This window comes from Vipera ursinii (genome assembly GCF_947247035.1).
Source record: "Vipera ursinii genome assembly, chromosome: 2".
NCBI classification, from domain to species: Eukaryota; Metazoa; Chordata; class Lepidosauria; order Squamata; family Viperidae; genus Vipera; species Vipera ursinii.
Window position 1 is genome coordinate 270,354,987 of NC_139513.1, and position 22,740 is coordinate 270,377,726.

Below are 22,740 nucleotides of genomic sequence, written 5' to 3' on the forward strand. Positions count from 1 at the left end.
AGCAGCAGTATTTTTTTAAAATACAATCAGGCCTACTTTTTTGCACCACTAATGTTTGTGCTTTTGTGCTTTTGTCTGTATAAAAAAAAGCATTAAAATATCTGCGGAATCTTGCATCACTGCTTTATCCAGCTTCTCTCCCAAAATATTTTGGAGATAATCAGGCAAGCAGTTACATAAAAGCCATTTAGAACAATTCAGTCTTTGTAAAAGAAGTCTGGGAAAAACACAGTTTGCAAAAGAAAAAAAACAGCATCCTCATTTTGGCGTATTAGATTTTAAAGCTAAGTTCAAGTCAGGGCAGTGGTTTAATGCAGAAGTTTAATAAAAACAAATAATAGTAATAAAATAATTAAGAAGTCCACACTAAATTCTATCACCCAAGCTTTTAAATCTGTACCAAAGCACTATTGAAAAAAATGTCAAGTGTTATTTTTGGAGAAACTTACAACAAAGATTCTCTAAAGAGATTTCAAATTATTTTTCAAATCATAATCATATTTTATTACCCATCTAAACTAAGACTATGCTTCCAAAGAATCATTAAAATATTGCTGAGTGTCCCTTGAACTTTTCGTTATGCTTCCAGATGCCCTGTGAACATTGGCTATATATGAACATCTGGATTTAGAACAAAAACAGAAAGTTCAAGTTTCAGAGGAAACCTCAATGCGCCCTGTCGGAGGTGACAGGAAACTAAAAAGGCCCTTAGTATGGTCCTTAATACAAAACTTCCTTCAACATTAACTTTGAATAAATCCCCAACTTGGTGACCTCAAATCAAGTTCTAACTGGAAATTCTTGGAACTGTAGTTCTAAGACCTCTGGATGAACAAGCAAATATAAAGATCGTGGAATTGATGTTCTAATACAATTTGCGGAAATTCATAATTGTTCATCAAATCTTCCATTCAAGTTTCCAATGTTCTTCATCGTTATAGTATGTTCACATTTTTTGGACATCTGTGATGCTCTGTTTGCTTCACAATGCAGCTTTCAGACTAAAAGGTAAAGATGCTCTTAAATCAAGCTCAGATCCTGGGAACTGCATTTATGCAGTTTTCTCAGTAGTATTATGGAAGTGGTTTGACAACCCTCCTTTTTTTTCATTTCCCTATCTAGAAAATAGCCCTAGGTTCCTCACTCCAAATACCAGCCAGGACCAAGACGTTCTTAGCATCTAAGAACAGCCAAATTAGCTACTGTAGATATAGCCATTTGCTTAAGCAGAAGATACATATGAGGAAAAAAATGGATATGCCATTTGCTGAGCACAAATTCTGATTTCAACTTGAAACCTAATGGTTTGATTTTTGACTCAGTGCTTGCTTGTAGCTCTTCTGTCTTTGGCTGCTGCCCATAATCTTGATCTCAGTCTGCTGTCAGCGTGTGCTTACATACTACTTTCAAGAGACTGCTACAACCACAAAAAAGTGATTGGGTTCCCTACAGAGAAACTTGATGAGTATAGATAAGTACCCTTTGTATCTTCATATATCTTTTACTTAGCCATACACTCTTCTAAATCTTTGGATTGCTCACCAATATCATTTTCTCAAGTCACCCAGAACCTTTGGGAGAACAATGGGCCAGAATAACATATGTGAGATGTTATGAAGTGTTTGCGGTGCATCTGGAAGATAAAATCACTTGGATTCTTCTAGGGTTAGATAGTTTGGGGCAAGTCCATTAAAGAAGGCTTCATCTTGAGATGTTAACTGGGGTTGACTTTGAGACTAGTAGATCAGAGGAAGTGAACAGGAGCTTTTGAGACGTGCTAGAGGGCATAAAGAATCGCCAGAAGGACAGTGGAAAGATCCAATACAAAAGCAATGATCAGATATAAAGGTAAAGGTAAAGGTTCCCCTGCACATGCGTGCTAGTCGTTTCCAACTCTAGGGGCCGGTGCTCATCTCCATTTCAAAGCCGAAGAGCCAGAGCTTGTCTGAGGACTTCTCCGTGGTCATGTGGCTGGCATGACTAGACACCAAAGGCGCACGGAACGCTGTTACCTTCCCACCGTAGTGGTCCCTATTTTTCTACTTGCATTTTTACGTGCTTTCGAACTGCTAGGTTGGCAGAAGCTGGGACAAGTAACAGGCGCTCACTCTGCTATGCAGCACTCGGGATTCGACCCGCCAAACTGTCAATCTTCTGATCAACAAGCTCAGTGGAAAGATCCAATACAAAAGCAATGATCAAATAAGCATGACTTAAATCCATTCCAAGAAACTAACTTGAGAAAGCATCTCAGCCTCCACCCAAAGAAAAAGCCAGGGAGGAAAAAAGCACATACAGACTTTCAAGACTGTATTACTATAGGTGTTATAATAAAAGAAGTTTTAGACTTTTATGTTACTGGGGTCTATTCTACAGTCTATAGTCCATAATCTATATTTAACCTACTCCATAGATCAAGTCCAGGGCTTTTCAACCAGTGGTACGGGTACCACTTGTGGTACATTGGCACCTGGCAGGTGGTACACGACCATCCTAGAAAAGTAGTGGGGGAGGGGAATGAGCTGAACTGGTGGCAGTACCACACAAGCCTGAGCGAGAGATGGCTGGAGATGCAGAGCTGTCAGGGCTCAGCGGAAGTGCCAAAATTGGCGCCAGGTTCCAGCTGGAGCTCAGTGCTGATCCTGGCGCTTCTGCTGAGCCCAGAAGAAGCGCCGATCAGATGGAATGTTGGAGCATCTCCAGGGTCTTGTGATTTAATTCAGATGCTTAGCAACTGATATTTATGAAGGTCACAGTGTCCCAGGGTCATGTGAAGTGACCAAAACCTGCTGCAACCACCCAGCAGATGGGGGGAATAAAAACCAAACACTTCCCCCACCCTCCGCTGCCAATCCTCAACAGAAATGCTCACAACAATGAAAACCTTGGACAGGAGGAAGAGCGCCGCCGGGCAGGCAAGCAGGTGTTTTGCTCGGCTGTGGTTTGGGGGGCACTTTTTTCAGTGCCATTGTAATTTTGAACAGTCACTAAGTGAACTGTTGTAAGTCGAGGACTACCTGTACTTGATCACTTTTTTCCTTTTTTTTTTGGTCAAAAAGTTTTTGACACCTTGCTGGGTGACTGGTGGTACTTGGATGTTGCCATATCCTAAAAGTGGTACAATGGGTGAAAAGGTTGAAAAGCCCTGATGTAGTCTACTCTTTCCAGTTGCAATGTATGGCAGTGAAAGCTGGACCATAAGAAAGGCTGAGCGCCAAAGAATTGAAGCCTTTGAGCTATGGTGCTGGAGAAGACTCCTGCGAGTCCCTTGGACTGCAAGGCGATCAAACCGGTCAGTCCTAGAGGAGATCAACCCTGACTGCTCTTTAGAAGGCCAGATCCTGAAGCTAAAACTCAAATACTTTGGCCACCTAATGAGAAGGAAGGACTCACTGGAGAAGAGCCTAATGCTGGGAAAGATTTACCACAGCAGTGGTAAATATATTCTTGAGGAGAAGTTGGTATATCCTTAAATCCAAATTAGTTTATTTATTATTTGAGCAATTTTCTTTTAAGTACAATTTATTTATTATAACAAAATCACTTTGAATAGGATGAAACACAAATGCCTATTTTAATGAAATCTGTTCCAATCTGATTCAGGAAAAAACAGCTACTAGTTTTGATATTTCCCACTGGAGACAAGCATGAAACAAAAATAACAGTGACGTCTATGTGCAAAATACACAGAGAACACAAAAGTGTTATAAGCGTTAAAAACCTCATATGAGTCTATCAGAAACGTCCCAGCAGAACACACATGACTACTTGCCACACTGAACTTTCTATGTGTGTAAAAACGTCAGTATGGTATTGAACCCCAGCCACTAATATTTCTAATCTAAGAACATGCTCTGTAAGGCCACTGTGATTTATTTGGAAGAGAAACAAATCTATATTTATTTCTGTATTAAGAAAACATACTAAAATGAGCAGGCAAGGAAAACAGCAGAATCTACAGGTGTGGATAGGGCAAAAAAGTTACGGCAGTGGTATTAGTGCAATCAAAGGCAACTCTTTTGTACTTGCATACAACACTGACACACATACAGATAATTCTTGACTTCTAACCATTCATATACCGTAGCAACTAAGCAACACTGAAAAAAGTGACTTGTGACCCATACTTGCACTTATCACTGTTGCAGCAACCCCATGCAACCAGCATGTATTTTTGACAATGGACGTGTCTCAGTGTCATGTGATTGCCATATGGAACCTTCCTAGCCAGCCTCCGACAGTCAGTGGGGATGTAATGACATGATTCACTTAACAATTGCAGATTTGCTTAACAACTGTGGCAAAAAAGGTAGCAAAATCAAGAATGGCTCACTGGACAACTGCTGATCCCAATTATTGTCATAAATCAAGGATGTTCTAATGGTAAAGGGATCAGATTAGAAAGTAAGAAAGCATGAGTTCAAGTCCCACCTTAACCATGAAAGCCAGCTGGGTGACCTTGGGCCAGTTCTTCTCTCTCAGCCCTACACACCTCACAGGCTTGTTGTTGTGGAGAAAAGAGGAGGAGGTGTATTGTCGCCTTGAGCTATTTGTAAAAATAATAAAGGTGGGATATAATCAAATATATATAATTAACTGTACAGAGAGGAGCACTGAATGTGCTGCTGTGCTGACAATTTGATTCCATCCATAAAGCCCACTGAAGATAACTAAGTTAGAAATCAAGATATCTATTTCTCCTTACTAATCACATCACTGTTCTGTGTTTTTTTTTGTTCAGTTTTAATCCTATGTGCGCTGCTCATATATGCAATTGTAAGGGCCGCTATATAAATTGATGTAATAAATAACAAATAAAGTTTGTTATGACTAACCTATGTATCTACTTCAAAATGGAAATGGGATGCACAAGAAAAAAAAAAACTCAGGGAAAAAACATGACATGTTCTCATCCCCCTCAAAAAGAATGTTTATGAAATATGTTGTTTCAGAATATTAAGTAAAATGTTTGATATGATTTTTCTGTGTTGAAACCCTTCCCATTCCTAAATAATCCTTAAAAATTATGCAAAGGGAAGATTTTTCTTCACCAGATCATTGTAATTCCTGTGCTGAGAACAAGCTGTCCTTGTCAGAACAAGATGTATTTCTCCTTCCTGGGGCCACTGTTGCTTTCAACAGAGAGAAAAATTCACCTATGGCTTTCGTTGTTTACTTTCTTGGAGGATGGCAAATTTGTCTTCATGCCCATCTGTCTAGTGCTCAAACCCTGGGAATGGAGTGAAACAGGTGGCATGAGGATTGGGGGCCAAATGGCTGAGGAGGCAAGTGTTCTGTAGGAATTGCTACCAAGAATGCCTGTCACTGAGCCCCCTCCCACCATCTTCCAGGTAGATGGAGACCCTCAACAGGTGCTCCCCAATGCCTGGGCACACTGGATAGAAATAACTGGGGAAAGGCAGTCCGTGAGATAGCCAGGCCTATAATAAATACTTATTTCATCTTTATTATTTTTTTATAAACAACTCAAAGTGGGGAACATATTTAATACTCCCTCTTTCTCCTATTTTCCCCACAGCAATAACCCTATGAGATGAGTTGGGCTAAGAGTGAACAATTGGCCCCAAATTAACCTGCTGGCATTGATACCTAAGGTGGGACTAGAACTCATCGTCTCCTGGTTTCTAGTTTGGTACCTTAATTACTAGACCAAACTGGTTCTCTATATTGGGTTTTAGAGGTAGTTGCTAGCATCTTGAACTGCATTCAGAAACCTAGTGATTGGAATATACAAGTGAAAGAGGGAAGGCCCAGACATAAAGCTGTAGGATAAAACTTGAAAAGCACAAGATAACATTTCAGGTTTACCGTAGAAATGCTTATGTAGTTTTCTTCATAGCAACATGGAATATCTTGCTAATGCGCTTTCCTGAGATGTTTTCCCAACTTCCCAGTCTTGCCTACTACTGAGATTTCCTACTGGCCTTTTTTCCAGTTCTAATCAGGACTGACTCTGCTTTGCTTTAAGATCACCAGAGTAGGCCAGTTGCTTCCCCCTGCTGTGGATAGTTGGTAAAACCAAGACCTTAATGGCACAATAATAGTAATAAAATAAGGGTAAAAGGAAATTTAAAATGAAAGATATTAAAACATTTTATCTAAAAGAGAGGATAGGGAAATATTAGAAAATAAACTTAGAAATGTATCAATTTAAGAGGAAATATACAGACTGCATTTCTTTTTGGAAATTGTTTAATATCTTTATCATTGTAATTACAGAGGAATATAGGTAGTCCTTGACTTGTGACCACAACTGAGCCCAAATGAAACATTTGTTAAGTGATTTTTTTTGCCCCATTTTATGACTTTTCTTCCCACAGTTAAGTGAATCACTGCAGTTGTTAAGTTAGTAACACAGTTGTTAAGTGAATCTGGCTTCTTCATTGACTTTGTGAAATAGTCTCAAAAAGTGATCACATGATCCTAGAACACTGCAACCATCATGAATATGAGTCAGTGCCAAGTGTACAGATTTTGATCACATAACCATGCTGCAATGGTTGTCTGAAAAACAGTCACAAGTCACTTTTTTCAGTGCCATTGTAACTTTGAATGGTCACTAAATGAACTATTGTAAGTCAAGGACTACTTGTAGTGTGACATGGAGTTTCATGAACACAGGAGCATTCATATAACTGATGTAACATGGGAGTGGATTAGTATATCTCAGTGTTTCACAGCCTGGGCAACTTTAAGTTGTATGGACTTCAATTCCCAGAATTCCCCAGCCAGCATATTGGCTGGAGAATTCTGGTAGTTGAAGTTTACATTTTAAAGATGGCAAGGTTAAGAAACACTGTTACGTATTATGTCATTAAGATCAAAGAGTTGAGATCAGTAACACATTCTTTATATTTAACACATTTATTTTACTGCTTATATTTAATGTAAGATATTTTAAGTAGACATTTGTGTTTTATTTTAATTGTTTGGTTTACTTGATCACTGTGAAAGTTACTTTTTTTTTAAAAAAAAGGCTTCCTCAATACACTTTCAACAAATTAGGAGAAACACAACTGCACATGCATTCATTAGTGTTTGTGTGCTTATAAACAATGCAGTATACTGAAATTTCATCATTACTGTTAAAGATGCATGCAGGTTTTAAAAGAGCACATTATTATCCTAATTTGGATTTTGGATTTGTTCTAATAAGTAGAGCCAGTTTGAAACAATGGTTAATGTGCTTGGTTTCTAGGAGACTGTGTATTCTGGTCCTGCCTTAGGCATGAAAGCTAAGGGTGGGTGACCTTAGACCAGTTACTTTCTCTCAACCCAACTCCCCTAACAGGGTTGTTCTTATGGGAAAAAGAGGAAGAGAAAAGAGTATTACATATATTGGCCACCTCAGGTTATTTGTAAAAAATAATGGAGACATAAAAATATTGAAAAGAAATTAACAAACACTATTTTTTGCTTTTTATAGTGGATGTCCTCTTTGTCCTCAGCCTTACATTGCCCTCCAGTGGCCATATTGCTCTCTTTTTGTTGGGTGTATTTTCTTTTGATCCATATAGATGCATACTACATGCAAAGGGGAAAATATATACAGGTGAAACTCGAAAAATTAGAATATCGTGCAAAAGTTCATTTATTTCAGTAATGCAACTTAAAAGGGGAAACTAATATATGAGATAGACTCATTACATGCAAAGCAAGATAGTTCAAGCCGTGATTTGTCATAATTGTGATGATTATGGCTTACAGCTCATGAAAATCCCAAATCCACAATCTCAGAAAATTAGAATATTGTGAAAAGGTGCAATATTCTAGGCTCAAAGTGTCCCGCTCTAATCAGCTAATTAAGCCATAACACCTGCAAAGGGTTCCTGAGCCTTTAAATGGTCTCTCAGTCTGGTTCAGTAGGAATCACAATCATGGGGAAGACTGCTGACCTGACAGTTGTGCAGAAAACCATCATTAACACCCTCCATAAGGAGGGAAAGTCTCAAAAGGTAATTGCAAAAGAAGTTGGATGTTCCCAAAGTGCTGTATCAAAGCACATTAATAGAAAGTTATGTGGAAGGGAAAAGTGTGGAAGAAAAAGGTGCACAAGCAGCAGGGATGACCGCAGCCTGGAGAGGATTGTCAGGAAAAGGCCATTCAAAAGTGTTGGGGACTTTCGCAAGGAGAGGACTGAGGCTGGAGTCAGTGCATCAAGAGCCACCACACACAGACGGATCCTGGACATAGGCTTCAAATGTCGTATTCCTCTTGTCAAGCCGCTCCTGAACAACAAATGTCAGAAGCGTCTTACCCGGGCTAAAGAAAAACAGACCTGGTCTGTTGCTCAGTGGTCCAAAGTCCTCTTTTCTGATGAGAGCAACTTTTGCATCTCATTTGGAAACCAAGGACCCAGAGTCTGGAGGAAGAATGGAGAGGCACACACTGCAAGATGCTTGAAGTCCAGTGTGAAGTTTCCACAGTCTGTGTTGATTTGGGGAGCCATGTCATCTGCTGGTGTTGGTCCACTGTGCTTCATTAAGTCCAACGCAGCCGTCTACCAGGAGATTTTGGAGCACTTCATGCTTCCTTCCGCAGACGAGCTTTATGGGGATGCTGACTTCATTTTCCAGCAGGACTTGGCACCTGCCCACACTGCCAAAACCACCAAAACCTGGTTCAATGACCGTGGGATTACTGTGCTTGATTGGCCAGCAAACTCGCCTGACCTGAACCCCATAGAGAATCTATGGGGCATTGCCAAGAGAAAGATGAGAGACATGAGACCAAACAATGCAGAAGAGCTGAAGGCCGCTATTGAAGCATCCTGGTCTTCCATAATACCTCAGCAGTGCCACAGGCTGATAGCTTCCATGCCATGCCGCATTGAGGTAGTAATTGCTGCAAAAGGGGCCCAAACCAAGTACTGAGTACATATGCATGCTTATACTTTTCAGAGGTCCGATATTGTTCTATGTACACTCCTTGTTTTATTGATTGCATGTAATATTCTAATTTTCTGAGATTGTGGATTTGGGGTTTTCATGAGCTGTATGCCATAATCATCACAATTATGACAAATCACAGCTTGAACTATCTTGCTTTACATGTAATGAGTCTATCTCATATATTAGTTTCCCCTTTTAAGTTGCATTACTGAAATAAATGAACTTTTGCACAATATTCTAATTTTTCGAGTTTCACCTGTATCATAGTGAAGTTTTTCTAAATATCAAGATTTCTGCAACTATTGATAAGGCCAATTTTTACACTCAGAAGAGTGTCAGAGGTAGCAAGTGAGCTGTGAAAGTAATTACAGGCAGTTCTAGACTTACAACAGTTTGCTTAATGACCAAAGTTACAACGGCACTAAAAAACTGACTTATGACCACTGCAGTATCCCCATGGTCATGTGATTTACATTTGGATACTTGACAACTGGCTTATGATGGTTGCAGTGTCCCAGGGTCATGTGATCACCTTTTGCAACCTTCTGACAAAGTCACTGAGGAAACCAGATTCACTTAATAACTGTGTTACTAATTTAACAACTGCAGTGATTCACTTAACAAATGTAGCAAGAAAAGTCATAAAATGGGGCAAAACTCACTTCAATTTCTCACTTAGCAACATAAAGTTTGGGCTCAATTGTAATTGCAAGTTGAGGACAATCTGTAGTAATAATTTGGTATGGAGGAGGAAAATGGTAGTTGGCCTCAACTTGCATTAAAAAAAAAGCCTTTTCCAGACAGATGGAAACTACAGAACATGTTCTTCATTGCTGGTTTTATGGAGACATTTGAACCAGATTCATCATACCTTTGATTAATAGATAACCTTTCTTTGAGCCTGGCTGCTTTAACCTAAGCCTAATTTTATCATTGGGATTTCCAATGGAAATTTATAATGAAATCTTAATTCAAGTACACTAAATTTCAATTTTGAATAATCTCCAAATACTGTAATTTTTGCTTTGTTTCTGCTCTGAGTGATTGGAAAAATCATCTGGAATAACAGAAGAGATAATTTCCAGGTAATCTTTTTTTAAAATGGGAGTATTTTAAGTGGAACTCCTAACAATTGAATAAAAATGATAGCATACAATTCCTGCATTCTGTGGGGGGGAAAAAGAGGCCTTTTTTTCTTTCACGGAAAATTTACAATTTGGTAACCACCTTTTAAAAGGTCTGATGGGAAGGTGTGCCCGTGGGGAAGACGACATACTGTAATTCTGTCATTGTTATCAATAATATATCGCTGCGTTCGTGGATGCCGGATCAGACTTCTCGGGTGGACCCCAATCAGGGCACTGAAAGCGAGTCAGATTGAGCCCACAGCTTCTCCGGACGGGCAACTGCAGCAGCTAGAAAGAGGACGACTATGAGCCAGGCCTGCTCTCCTCCTAGCTCTCCCCCTCCTCCTTTCTCGCCCCTCGGTGTAACCTGACCCGAATTGCAAGCGCGACAGCAAGAGCACCAGTTGTTGGCGGGCGGAGCCCCGCCGTCCAGGCCCCGAAAGCGGCCTCCTGTTACTCTAGGCCAGGGGTAGGCAACCTCGGCTCTTTTATGACTCATGGACTTCAACTCCCAGAATTCCTGAGCCAGCATAGCTGGCTCAGGAATTCTGGGAGTTGAAGTCCATGAGTCATAAAAGAGCCGAGGTTGCCTACCTCTGCTCTAGGCCGTCGGTGGCTCGCCCTCCGACGCCCGGAGAAGTCGGCATGGCCCCCGGCTGGTGTTCAAGAACCTTCTTGCTGCTCCTTCTGGTGCTCGCCAGGTGTCGAGACACGCTCGCAGGTAAGGCTCGACTTCCGCCTGCGGGCGGGGGCGGACAGGTGAGCGAGCGCGCGGCGACTGGAAGCGCAGCGGATCCCTGCAGACGGGAAAGACGAGAGTGCTGGGCGCGCAAGAGCCTCGGGATACGTCCTCGAGTGGCTTCCCCTTCCAGCTCCTTCCTCCTGGGCCGGCTGCCTCTGCAAAGGATGGGCCAGGCGACCAGAGTTGGCGCCTGAGGCGCGGCCCCGCGTGGCAGGCTTCCGCGGCCCCACCTGCGTGCCGGCAGCAGCGCTTGGAGCGGGAAGGCAGACCGGGGGAGAGCGGAGGCAGAAACAAACTCGCCCCAGGGGCCGGAGGGGGTGGGGGAGGGCTTCATTCCTCAGCCAAACAAAATCTAAAAAAGGAGGGAAACCCTAACTGTCCAGATGAGTGCACATCTGTGTAAACTGAACTTCCGTGTTGTGCTGAGCATGCATCCCTGAATGTTGAATCCATCACCAGATCGGAAGGTCGGCAGTTTGGCGGGTCGAATCCCAAGTGCCCTGTAGCAGAGTGAGCGCCTGTTACTCGTCCCAGCTTCTGCCAACCTAGCAGTTCGAAAGCACGTAAAAATGCAAGTAGAAAAATAGGGACCACTACGGTGGGAAGGTAACAGCGTTCCATGCGCCTTTGACGTCTAGTCATGCCAGCCACATGACCACGGAGACGTCCTCGGACAAGCGCTGGCTCTTCGGCTTTGAAATGGAGATGAGCACCGGCCCCTAGAGTCAGAAACGACTAGCACGCATGTGCGGGGGAACCTTTACCTTTTACCTTTACTTAGCCTGAAAATAACTCCTTTTTGCTTGAATGACCTATGCTGAATTCTTGGTTTATGGCTTGTGGGAATCCAGGAAATTGGACTGAGCAAGCCAGAGCAAGTTAACCGTGGGCAAATGTGTGTTGTGAAGCTGCCTCCTAAGCCTAAATCATGGTTTGGAGATAAGAATGGCAACACCCACACAACATGCTGAACCAAAACCATACAAACATTGTGGCTTAGGTCAATAGATCAGCTTAGCTATATGTGTCATCTTCCAATTACCACAAATCTTTGTCTTTAATGCTTCAGTGGCTTCAGTTAGCATAACCAGTTACGAGGAATGGTGGCAATTATACTATTATCTTCTCAGTTGCGCTGTGTTTCCTCACCTTGGCAACTCAAGATATGTGACATTTAAGATAGCTTATAGTCACTCATGCCTCAGTCACCTATTCAGATTATTACAAAGTGCTTTACATAAGGCTGCCCTTGAAGACCATTTTAAAGCTACAATTGGTCCAGAATGGAGCAGTGCATACAGTGTTGGATGCTCCTGGGTTTTTCCATGTTATACCTCTGTTGCACGAATTGTAGTGGTTCACATATTCCTTCCACTTTCAAAGTATTGGTTATTACCTTTAAAACTTTATATAGGATGGGACTAGGTTATTTGCAGGACCATCTCACCATGAGAGTATCTGTCCTACCAGTTCAACCACGCTCCAGGTCCCTTCTCTGAAATCTTGCTGTCTATTGGCACATTGGAAGTGTGCCTTTTCCATGGATGCCATTCACCTTATGGAACACCCATCTCCTAGTGATACAGTAAGACTTTACTCTTTTAGTCTTCTGAGAGGCTATTAAAATCTGGGTTTTAGCTCACGTGCTGAGGTAGTGTGGTTGTTATAGCATCCCAAAGGGATGACTGAGGCACAGGGTTTTTTTCATATTTTATGGCTGGGTTTTATAGTTGGGGCGGGCGGGAGGTAGATGACCCATCCAGAGTTTTTTTTAAGATGGATAGTCAAATGTTACAAATAAAATAAAAGCCCAGAATTCCCTAGCTAGCATCCCAATTGCTAAGAATTTTGGGAATTGCAAAGCAAGCTAACTCCAAATACATGCTTCATTTACCAGGAGAGGCTAAAAGAGCATTAAAAAGAGAGCTCAACAAGGCAGCACTATATACCACTTTACAAAATGTGTAATTTTTCTGAGCCCCTCCAACTGTCATGTGAACCCAGGGAAAGGCATGAATCCTTTTAAGACCCAAAGGCTTCAAAGTATTTTTCCCTTCAGATCCAAATAACTTCATGACTCTAGTGCAGGGGTGTCAAACTCAATTTCATTGAGGGCTGCATCAGCATTGCAGTTGCCCTCGGGGCCGGGTGGGTGTGACCAGGGTGGGTGTGGCCTACGGGGTGGGCATGGCTGGAGTGTGTGTGGCCTACTGGATGGGCATGGCCAGCTCTACATCGTTCACGTCAGGGGGGCCTATGGGGACCTGGGCAGGAGTGGGACAGATCTGAGGGTTTCTGGCAGAAGGAGATGGGACCGGGGCAAGTGCCAAGGCATAGTCCACTGGAGGAGCTTCACTGTTCCTCTCAGGCCATGCAGGGCTAGGGACTGGATGGTGGCGCGGAGGTAAAATGCCCAGCCCCGCCCTCAAGCACCCGCGGCACTAAGCCCAGCCCCACTTCCCCAAGGGGGCGCCCAGTTGCACTTACCTCCTCCTCAAGGCTGCTGCTGCTGTGCTTGCTCTCCTTAGCCAGATTGCTCATGATGGGTACGAGGGCAAAGTCAAGAGGGAGGCCCACTCCCTCTCCATGTGAGGAGACCTGGCTTTGTATCCAAAGCTTCCTTAGCAATAGGATGGGAGACCCCCAGGATAGGCCAGGAGGAGGGGGCAAGGAGATGGTGAAAGGGCAGCAGGGAAGGACTAAGGCAGGACTTCCCTCAGACCTCTCCTCTCCTCTCCTCCTCTCCTCTCCTCTCCTCCTCTCCTTTTCTTTCCTTATTGTTTCCAGGATGGGTTTGCGGGCCATATGAAACCACTTTGCCAGCCGGATCCGGCCCCCGGGCCTTGTGTTTCACATGTCTGCTCTAGTGGAGAAGTATAGCGAGTGGTGTTAATGTCAACTAGATTTAGCTATATTTTCTTTTCTGATAACATTAATTTCTTTGGCTTCTATTTCTTATTCCTTTTTTGCACTTCTTATAACAACCACACAATTGGTTAATTTTTCCATGACTATCTGTTCCTCACCTGGCCTTTCAGATCTTCCAGAGGTTGCACCCATGGCTGCTTTGGCTTAGTCCAAGAGTGTCAAACTGCTGGATGCATCATGCCGAAACCGTGCCCACCCCAGCTCCAGCAATGCGGAAAAAGTTGCGATATGTCACAACACGTCATGTGACATTACGAGTTTGACACCCCTGGCTTAGTCCATCCAACTTGGTGCTGGTAGTCTTATTCTTCTCTTTCCTTTAACGTTTCCCAGCACGAGAGCCTTCTCTAGGGAGTTAAGACTTTGCATACTGTGTCCAAAGTAGAATAATTTGAGCCTGGTCATTTGTGCCTCTAGTGAGAACTCTGGGTTGATTTGTTTGATGATCATAGCATTATTTACCTACGAAAAGAATAATCTGATTGATATGTATGTAAGACTTGGGGTGGGGGTTTGTTGCTAGATCTGTGGAAAAGTTTGATACTTGTTTAATGCATGTGAACTGGTTTATAGGCCACTTGAGTTTTTCATTCAGGGAAAATTGCATTGTAAGGACAGATTTCTGAGTTAAATTAAACCATTTTAAACTTTACAATATTAAAGACATGACTCAAAACTGTTGGCCTGTAGAGGACAGAAAAATTATTGCCACTTTTGAAGATGAACCGCAGAATGTAAATTAGTGTCTATGTTTATGCATGTGTGTTTTCAAATCATATTTCATCAGAAGGTTCTGGAAACAAACCAGAACCATGGAAATCAATAATTGTTTTTTTCACTTGACTCTAATAGGATTTGGATTATTCTCCTTGTGCCTGATTTATTACTACACGCCTGTAATATGCTGAAAACGTTTTCACAGTATATCTGTTGACAGCCGTTTCTCCCTCTCACCCCTAAACACATTCCAGATCTGCTTCTTAAAAATTCCTGAGTTCAAACAAGAGCAAAGCACTGTGGAGTTGCACATAGGAGTGGGTCCTAAGGAAAACTAATCAACGTGGAACTGCAAAGCCTATAGCAGTGTTTCTTAACCTTGGCAAATTTAAGATGGGTGGACTTCAACTCCTAGAATTCCCCAACCAGCTTGATGGCTGGAGAATTCTGGGAGTTTAAGTCCACCTATTTTAAAATTGCCAAGATTAAGAAACAGTAGGCTATAGAGTGAATGGCTAGGCTTACATAGAAAGACCTCTGTTTAATCAGGCCTGTATCTATCTTTATCCAGTATTTTGTTTCTTATCAGGTCTAACCAGTTGCCTCTGGAGCACTTGCAAAAAAGGAAGGATTTCTCTCCATATGGATGATCTCTAGTTTTAATAGTTAAAAAGTTAAATAGTTAAAAAGAGGAAAATTTTTCTCTCAGTCAACTTTTTCCAGTCCATACATGTGTATACAGATAGTCCTCAAATTATGACCACAATAGGGAATTTCTGTTGCTAAGCAAAGCAGTTGTTAAGTGAATTGTGACCCATTTTATGATCTTTCTTGCAATGAATAAGCAAATCACTTCAGTTGTTAAGTGAATCACGTGGTTGTTAAGCGAACCCTGCTTCTCCCATTGACTTTGTTGTCCGAAGCCAGCTGGGAAAGTTGTAAATGGCAATCATATGACCCCAGAAACATTGCAAAATTCATGCTGGTTGCCAGGCGCCTGGATTTTGATCACTTAACCGTGAGAATGCTACAACGGTTTTAAGTGGGAGCACCAGTCATAAGCCACTTTTTTCATTGTCATTGTAGCTTCAAATGGTCGCTAAACAAATGGTTATAAATCAAGAACTACTTCTCAGTCATGCTTCCCTTCCATCAATTTTTCCCAAGCCAAAATGCTCTATTCTTTTTTCATAGAGAAGGTATTGAAGATTATTTTGGTTGCTCCTTTTGCAGTTTTCCTTGCTCTATAATGCCCTATTTCAAATGTTATTAACAGAAATGTGCATGGTAGTCCAGGTGTGAATATGACCATTTATTTGGAAGGACCTTGCAATAGAGAATGTCTCATTTTCACAGCTGGCCCACACTAAGTTTCCTTCACTAAGCTATCTTCTATGAGCCCAAGGTTTTTTTCTGGTCTGTTATGAACAGCTACATATTATGCTGGTTGAATTAACATATCCACCAAGCCAATATGTGGTGTGTAAAACAAGCTTTACAGCTTGGTGTGTTTATGGACCCAACTGACTGTGGTTTATTCAGCCGGCCACAGTGATACACATTGTGACTTTGGTGATCAAGAGCTGCAATTAGCAGCTTTGGAGGAACTAAAAGCTGCAGTGGTAGTAAAAAAAAGTAAGTCATATGTCATACAAATGCCTAGGGCTGGAATTTTCACTCTTCTCCCTAGTTTTTGGGAAACAGTTGTGTTTTTTCTTTGTCATCAAAATCCTGGCAAACTATCAGAGTTTGGTAATCACAAAAAGGCATTTGGAAGCCACAAGTGGTCTCAGATCTATGAGGTATTCTTTTTAGTTTGATGAGACTTCAATCACTTCATCTGATTGTTTTCCAAGCATTTGAATTCTGCAAATCTTTATATTCTTTTTTGCATTTTTAGCATTATTGATAGCTTTGGTAATAGAGCATCATAGAGTTCCTATATTTAGCAAGGTTTAAGAGGCTGTTTCAGAAGTGTTCACTTGGTACAAAAAGGATTAATTACAATGTCTTCTGGACCAGAATAGACAGTTAGAATTTTGAGAAAATGCCATCATCAAATATATATCATTCATAACAGGTAAAACCAAAAAATTAGTGGACCAGAGGAATGCTGTGGATATAATTTACTTGGACTTCAGGAAAGCATTTGATAAAGTAGACCACAACATACTACTTCATAAGATAGAAAAATGTGGGTTAGACAGCATCACCACCAGATGGATTCATAGCTGGCTGACAGGCCGTACTCAGCATGTGGTCCTCAATGGAACTGCATGTACATGGAGGGAAGTGTGTAGTGGAGTGCCCCAGAGCTCTGTTCTGGTCCCAGTGCTCTTCAACATCTTCATCAATGATTTGGATGAGGAGATAGGTGGGGAATTCATCAGATTTGCAGATGACACTAAGCTGGCAGGAATAGCCAACGCTCCAGAAGATAGGCTTAAGATACAGAAGGATCTTGACAGACTTGAATGGGCGTTATCTAATAAAATGAAATTCAATAGTGAAAAAAGTAAGGCTCTACATTTAGGCAAGAAAAACCAAATGCACAGGTGTACTATAGGTAGTACCTTGCTGAATAGTAGCAACTGTGAGAGGGATCTTGGAGTCCTAGTGGACAATCACTTAAATATGAGTCAGCAGTGTGCTGCAGCTGCCAAAAAAGCCAACACAGTGCTAGGCTTCATTAACAGAGGAATAGAATCAAGATCATGTGAAGTGTTAATACCACTTTACAATGCCTTGGTAAGGTCACACTTAGAATACTGCATCCAGTTTTGGTCACCATTATGTAAAAAAGATGTTGAGACTCTAGAAAGAGTACAGAAAAGAGCAACAAAGTTGTTTAGGCGACTGGAGGCTAAAACATAAGGAATGGTTGCTGGAATTGGGTATGTCTAGTTTAATGACGTGATAGCAGTGTTCCAATATCTCAGGGGCTGCCACAAAAAAGAGGGAGTCAAGCTATTCTCCAAAGCACCTGAAGGCAGGACAAGAAGCAATGGATGGAAACTAACCAAGGAGAGAAGCAGCCTAGAACTAAGGAGAAATTTTCTGACAGAACGATTAACCAGTGGTACAACCTGCCTCCAGAAGCTGTGAATGCTTCAACACTGGAAGTTTTTAAGAAGAGGCTGGACAGCCATTTGTCTGAAATGGTATAGGGTTTCCTGCCTGAGCAGGGGCTTGGACTAGATGACCTCCAAGGTCCCTTCCAAATTATTATTATTATTATTATTATTATTATTATTATTATTATTATTATTATTATTATTATTATTATTCCATTACTTGTGCTAGAACTCAATAGAGGAATGGCAATATAAGGTTTGTGAAATATTTAGCTTATGACCTCTATTTTACATATATAGACAGATATACTTTACAAATCTCATAACAAGATCAATATTTTTTTTCTTTTTTAGCATATTTCTATTCTCACTTCAAAGAGTTTTTTCATTCCTAAATCTTGTTTTGGTACATTCTATTCCCTTTTCAAGATAAAGCATTGTCATAGGTCTTCAGGTACATAATGTCGTTGTCAATACTGTCACCACCACCCACAATTTCTCATTCAATCTTTTCTACAGTCTCACAGATTCTGAAAACTAATGCTCATGTTCAGAAAAACGTTGAACATTATTTTATTTCAAAATGAAAATAATTGGCAGCCTTTTGGGGTGGGGGTTGTAATGTATTGGCACTGTATGTATAATTCACTTGCTTATGTTAACTCTTGCTTAATGGTTGACCTACTTTCTATAGGTTACTGGGCTGAGCTAGACTTGCTGTCTCCAGACAGTTAAGTAGTTTGGGGCGGGAAACTGCTCCTTCAAATCTATTGGTCGCTGCCTAGAGGCCAACCATATAAATAGCTGCGCAGCAGCTATTAGCTTGCTTCTGTTATGTTCTGACTGAGAATAAACTTGTTGCTGTTTGAACACTTCGTCTCGCTTAATGCCTTCAAGAACCGAATACATAATAGGGGTGGTGGGGATAGAGCTATACTTTTTAAAAATCTTTCTTGAACCATATGGATACAAAAGTTTTCATCAGGCTAAAAGAGCCTAAAGGAGAGAATGTATGAAGGTTTTTTTGGGGGGGGTGTTAGGGTGATGTGTCCATTTTTAGTATTAAAATGACCCAGTTGTTTGGCAGCACCTTGCTATCTTTGTCTGATTTCCAAAAAATCAAAAATTCTGACCAGGATTAAATTTGGTTGTGGACTAACTGGGGTCGGGATGGGAGGGTAAACAGGCAAGTCAGAATAGCATCCCAGGAAGATACTTCAACAGTACCAAGAAAGCTGCATGAATATCTCCATAAAGTCACAGGGATTTGAACCTCACTTTGAGGCTTTGTCTTTATCCCTTAAGCTTTAAAGTGATCCCACCTCCACATTTAAAAATGCAGTGCAGTGCTCCACAATAGTTGTTTTAGTGCATCAATCTCCTGGTATGTTATAGATTTCCTGAACAAAAGACAGCCCTGTATTACTTGGACAAAAATCCTTGATGATGTATGTTCAGACAAAAAACTATTATATGTTTCATTTTTTTCTTGTAATGGCCAGACTGATTCTGTAAAAATAAAAGGAAAATAAGTGCAGCTTTCCCTTATCTCTCAGCAGACCAAGGGATGGTCTGAAAAACATATTTAGGTCTTATGGCTGGTATCATTGTAACCCATTTAGCCCAATTTATATGTTTGCCTTCTCATGAATAGGACAAACTTGGGATGTAGGTGCAAATGCGAGTGGGTAAATTGGGCTGCTTGAAAACATTGTCATGAGTTAAGTATGAAATGTGCAGGGGAAATATTTATTTGACTTGAACACCACCTGATTCCTATTGACTCTGGTCAGCTCACAGAATAAAAACAATGTACAATCCAGATAAAAAACAATGAGCAAGATGGCGAATCTGGCCAACAGCAACATACAGAGTGGCTCCAACCACTCTAGCCTAAAGCCTGGGAAAACAGCCAGGTCTTTCAGGTTTCTGGAATGCTATCAGCCAGATCTCGGGAGGAACCTCATTCCAGAGGGCAGGCACTGTGACAGAGAAGCTATGCTTATGGGGGCTTTGCAGGATTTTATAAATCATAATCCGCATTTTAAATCACACCCAGAAGCAAAGTGGCAACCCAGCTTATGGAACAGAGGTGTTGCATAGGCATATTGAGGAATACCTACCGCTGTATTCATTGCTCCATTCTGGATCAGTTGAAGCTTCTGAGTGGTCTTCAAGGGCAGCCCCATGCATACTGTGTTGTAGTAGTTGAGCCACAAGATAATTATGGCATAAGTGTCTGTCTGAAAGATCTCCTGATCTAAGAAATGTTGCATCTGGTGCACCAGATGAAGTTATGCAAAGGGTTTCCTGGCCACAACTGTTTCCTACTCAAGAGCAAGACTTATGAATCCAGGAAGAGTCCAGGTTGTTTACTACTCTTCAGTGGGAAATGCTATCCCATCCAAGGTTAAATGTTCAAATCCAGATGGTCTTTGTAGGTTTGAGGCAGAGATGACTCCTCCCATCCAAACCCACAAACCCTGCATCCACTAGGAAATCTCAGTAGCCTCACTTGGCCATCCTGAGATCATACTCATAATACTGAACCCCAGATTGGTATTCCTCATCCAAAAGATTCAGGTTGATGTTGATAAAAGGGGAGAAAGATTTGACCTCTGTGACATCCCACAAAAGAGGGGACTAAAGTGTGACATCTCTCCCATCAATCAATACTGACTGAAACTGGCCCTGCAGAAAAGAAGATAATTACTTTAAAACCCTATCTCCAAGGCCCAGAGCCAGCTCTGAAGAATACTGTGGTTGATAGTATCAAAAGCTACTGAGAGGTCAAGAAGCACCACATTCATCCTAGCTGAGCCACAGGTAATCTACAGACATAAGCAAGACTGTCTCCATACTAAATTTTGGCCATAAAACTGATTGAGATGAGTCTGCATAATCCATAACTTCCAAGATTCTTATCAATTGCAGACTGACCACCTTTTCTACAGTCTTCCCTAAAAAGGAAGGTTAGAGACAGGAGGATAGTTATCTAGAATCATAGGGTCCAAGGATGACTTCTTGAGGAGATGCAACATTGTCTCCTTAAGCAGGAGTACCACTTTTTCCCTCAAAGAGGCCATGCTTACAGGATGGACTCAACTGCAAGTCACTTCTCTGGCTACTTTAATGATCCAGAGGGGTCTGGCTGTCCACTTCCTGAAGAATCATGGGTTCAAACTGATAATTTACACCACAAGTCCCAGTTACAGGCACCGTGGCCAGGCTTTTCCAGTTAGCATCCAGGTCAGCAGGTCTGAGTGACTTTATCTACCAGATAGCCTGAACATTTCTCACAAAAGCCCTGGGGACCCTCTCTGTTCGACAAGGATTTAGAATATCCTAAACAAGGCTGCTGAACAGCTATTGACAGATCAGTAAGGGCAGAGAAAAATTTATGTTTTGCCACTCTTAACACTACAAGGTAATCCCTGGTATAATACTCACCTGAATTGATCAGACTCATTTCTAGTCTTCCTCCAAAGATGTTTTAGGCATGTCTTGTGATGCTTCTCATCTCCTGGAGCTCTTCAATAAACTAATGGATCTCAATCACAAGGCTTTGAATTGTAATATAAGAGCCAATCCAGGTGGCTATAAGAACCTCATATGAGACACAAGAGGGTTGAAAGTGTTTTCTGTGATTGCCTCTGTGACCAAATCCTTTATTTATGTAACGTTGATAAACTATTTTGTATCATGAAGTTACAATAACTTCTTTTGCCTTTTAGCATCATTTTATGGAGAAAGCTACATACAATTAAAGGTTGCTGAAACAGTGTATGAAATATCACTGAAATTACGTTTTCAGACAAATAGACCTGATGGATTGCTTTTTCTTGCTTCTGGAAAGGAAGATTATTTTTTGGTGGAATTAAATTCTGGAAATATACAGGTAAGATTATAAAATATACACATGTAATTTATGCTAGATCTGATCCTTCTCCCACTTTCTTTTTTAACAGCTAAATATATTTATGGTTCATGCAAGCCTCATTTTGTTGCTGTGTCTCAAACGCATATCTAGAATGGAGACAGGTATGATAAAAGTTGAATAATGAATTTGTCGAGCTTCTATAAACCTTTGGTTAAAGCTTAAATTCTGTCTTCAAGGACTAGCACCATTAATTCTTCAGGATAATTTTCGATCTACATGGATCAAGGCTGTTGAATCTATTTTTTTTTAAATCTAGGCTACTCTCCCTCTTCAGATCTTAAAATGGAATATATTCAGGTGAAACATATCTGGTAGCAAAGGATAAAGGCAAACAGATCTAGGAAAGGCTCCTGTTTTCTTGTACCAGTACACATTAAATATATTGCCACAATTGCTAACTAGAAATATCCAGCTTTCTCTCTTGCCCAATACCATGCTCTGCCCTCTGCAGTATTGGAGTATTATTGCCTGAAGGAGTCTGTCCTTGTGATTCCAGACAGATGGAAACTATAGAACATGTTCTTCATTGCTGGTTTTATGGAGACATTTGAACCAGATTCCTCATACCTTTGATTAGTAGATAACCTGGTTGCCCAGATTTAGCCCATGCCTGGATGCTGTTCATGAACTGCCTTTTTTTACAGTGCAAAAGGTTTTGTGCAGCTGCCCAGAAGATCCATCAGACCCTGATAAGTAAATGTTCCACAATGTTTTCTATTTAACTGTAATTCATTTAAATTTTATATATCACTTTGTTGCAATCTTAGATATTATCATATTAATATAACTTTAGTGTTCACATTATAATTTAGTATGGCTACATTAGTTAGGCCTAACTAACGAATGGTTAGACATGTCTTCCATTTTGGTTTTGAACAAACTAAAATCACACCTGAACTAAGTGATTGTTGTACAGATTACCTATCTGGAGTACATAGGATTATGGATCTGATCATTTTGCTTACTGCCTGTTTGTTTTATTATTTGGGGTTTACTTTGATGTATCAACCTTTCAATAATGTTTTAGTATTATGTATGAATAAGAAAATTGTGTCTTATTTGACAAACCATGGTTTAAAATCCTCAAACAGGTTTAGTCCTAGCTTTTTTAAACTAACATTATAACACTTTTTTGAGTTTGGGTGAAATGGAAAATAATAGTTTATTCTACATTCAGAGTTGTATTTTACATTTTCTCTCTTTTCTGCTCAGTTTGGTTGAAGAAATGTATATGCAATTATTTTGAATAGCTTTGAACATATTGTCATGGCTTTTCTTGGATGATTCAAACTCAGTTCTC

The 22,740-nt window shown here is 40.9% G+C and overlaps 1 protein-coding gene across 1 annotated transcript in view; it reads left to right on the top strand.

Moving 5' to 3' along the window:
- The first annotated feature begins 10,633 nt into the window (after positions 1–10,633).
- LOC310636062 (chondroitin sulfate proteoglycan 4-like) overlaps positions 10,634–22,740 on the top strand; it is a 36,337-nt gene continuing 24,230 nt past the window's right edge. The window contains exons 1-2 of the mRNA XM_083355529.1: positions 10,634–10,760; positions 21,235–21,398. Of these exons, the coding sequence (XP_083211655.1) occupies positions 10,685–10,760; positions 21,235–21,398 (240 nt within the window). The 5' untranslated portion in view covers positions 10,634–10,684. The remainder of the gene's footprint in view (positions 10,761–21,234; positions 21,399–22,740) is intronic.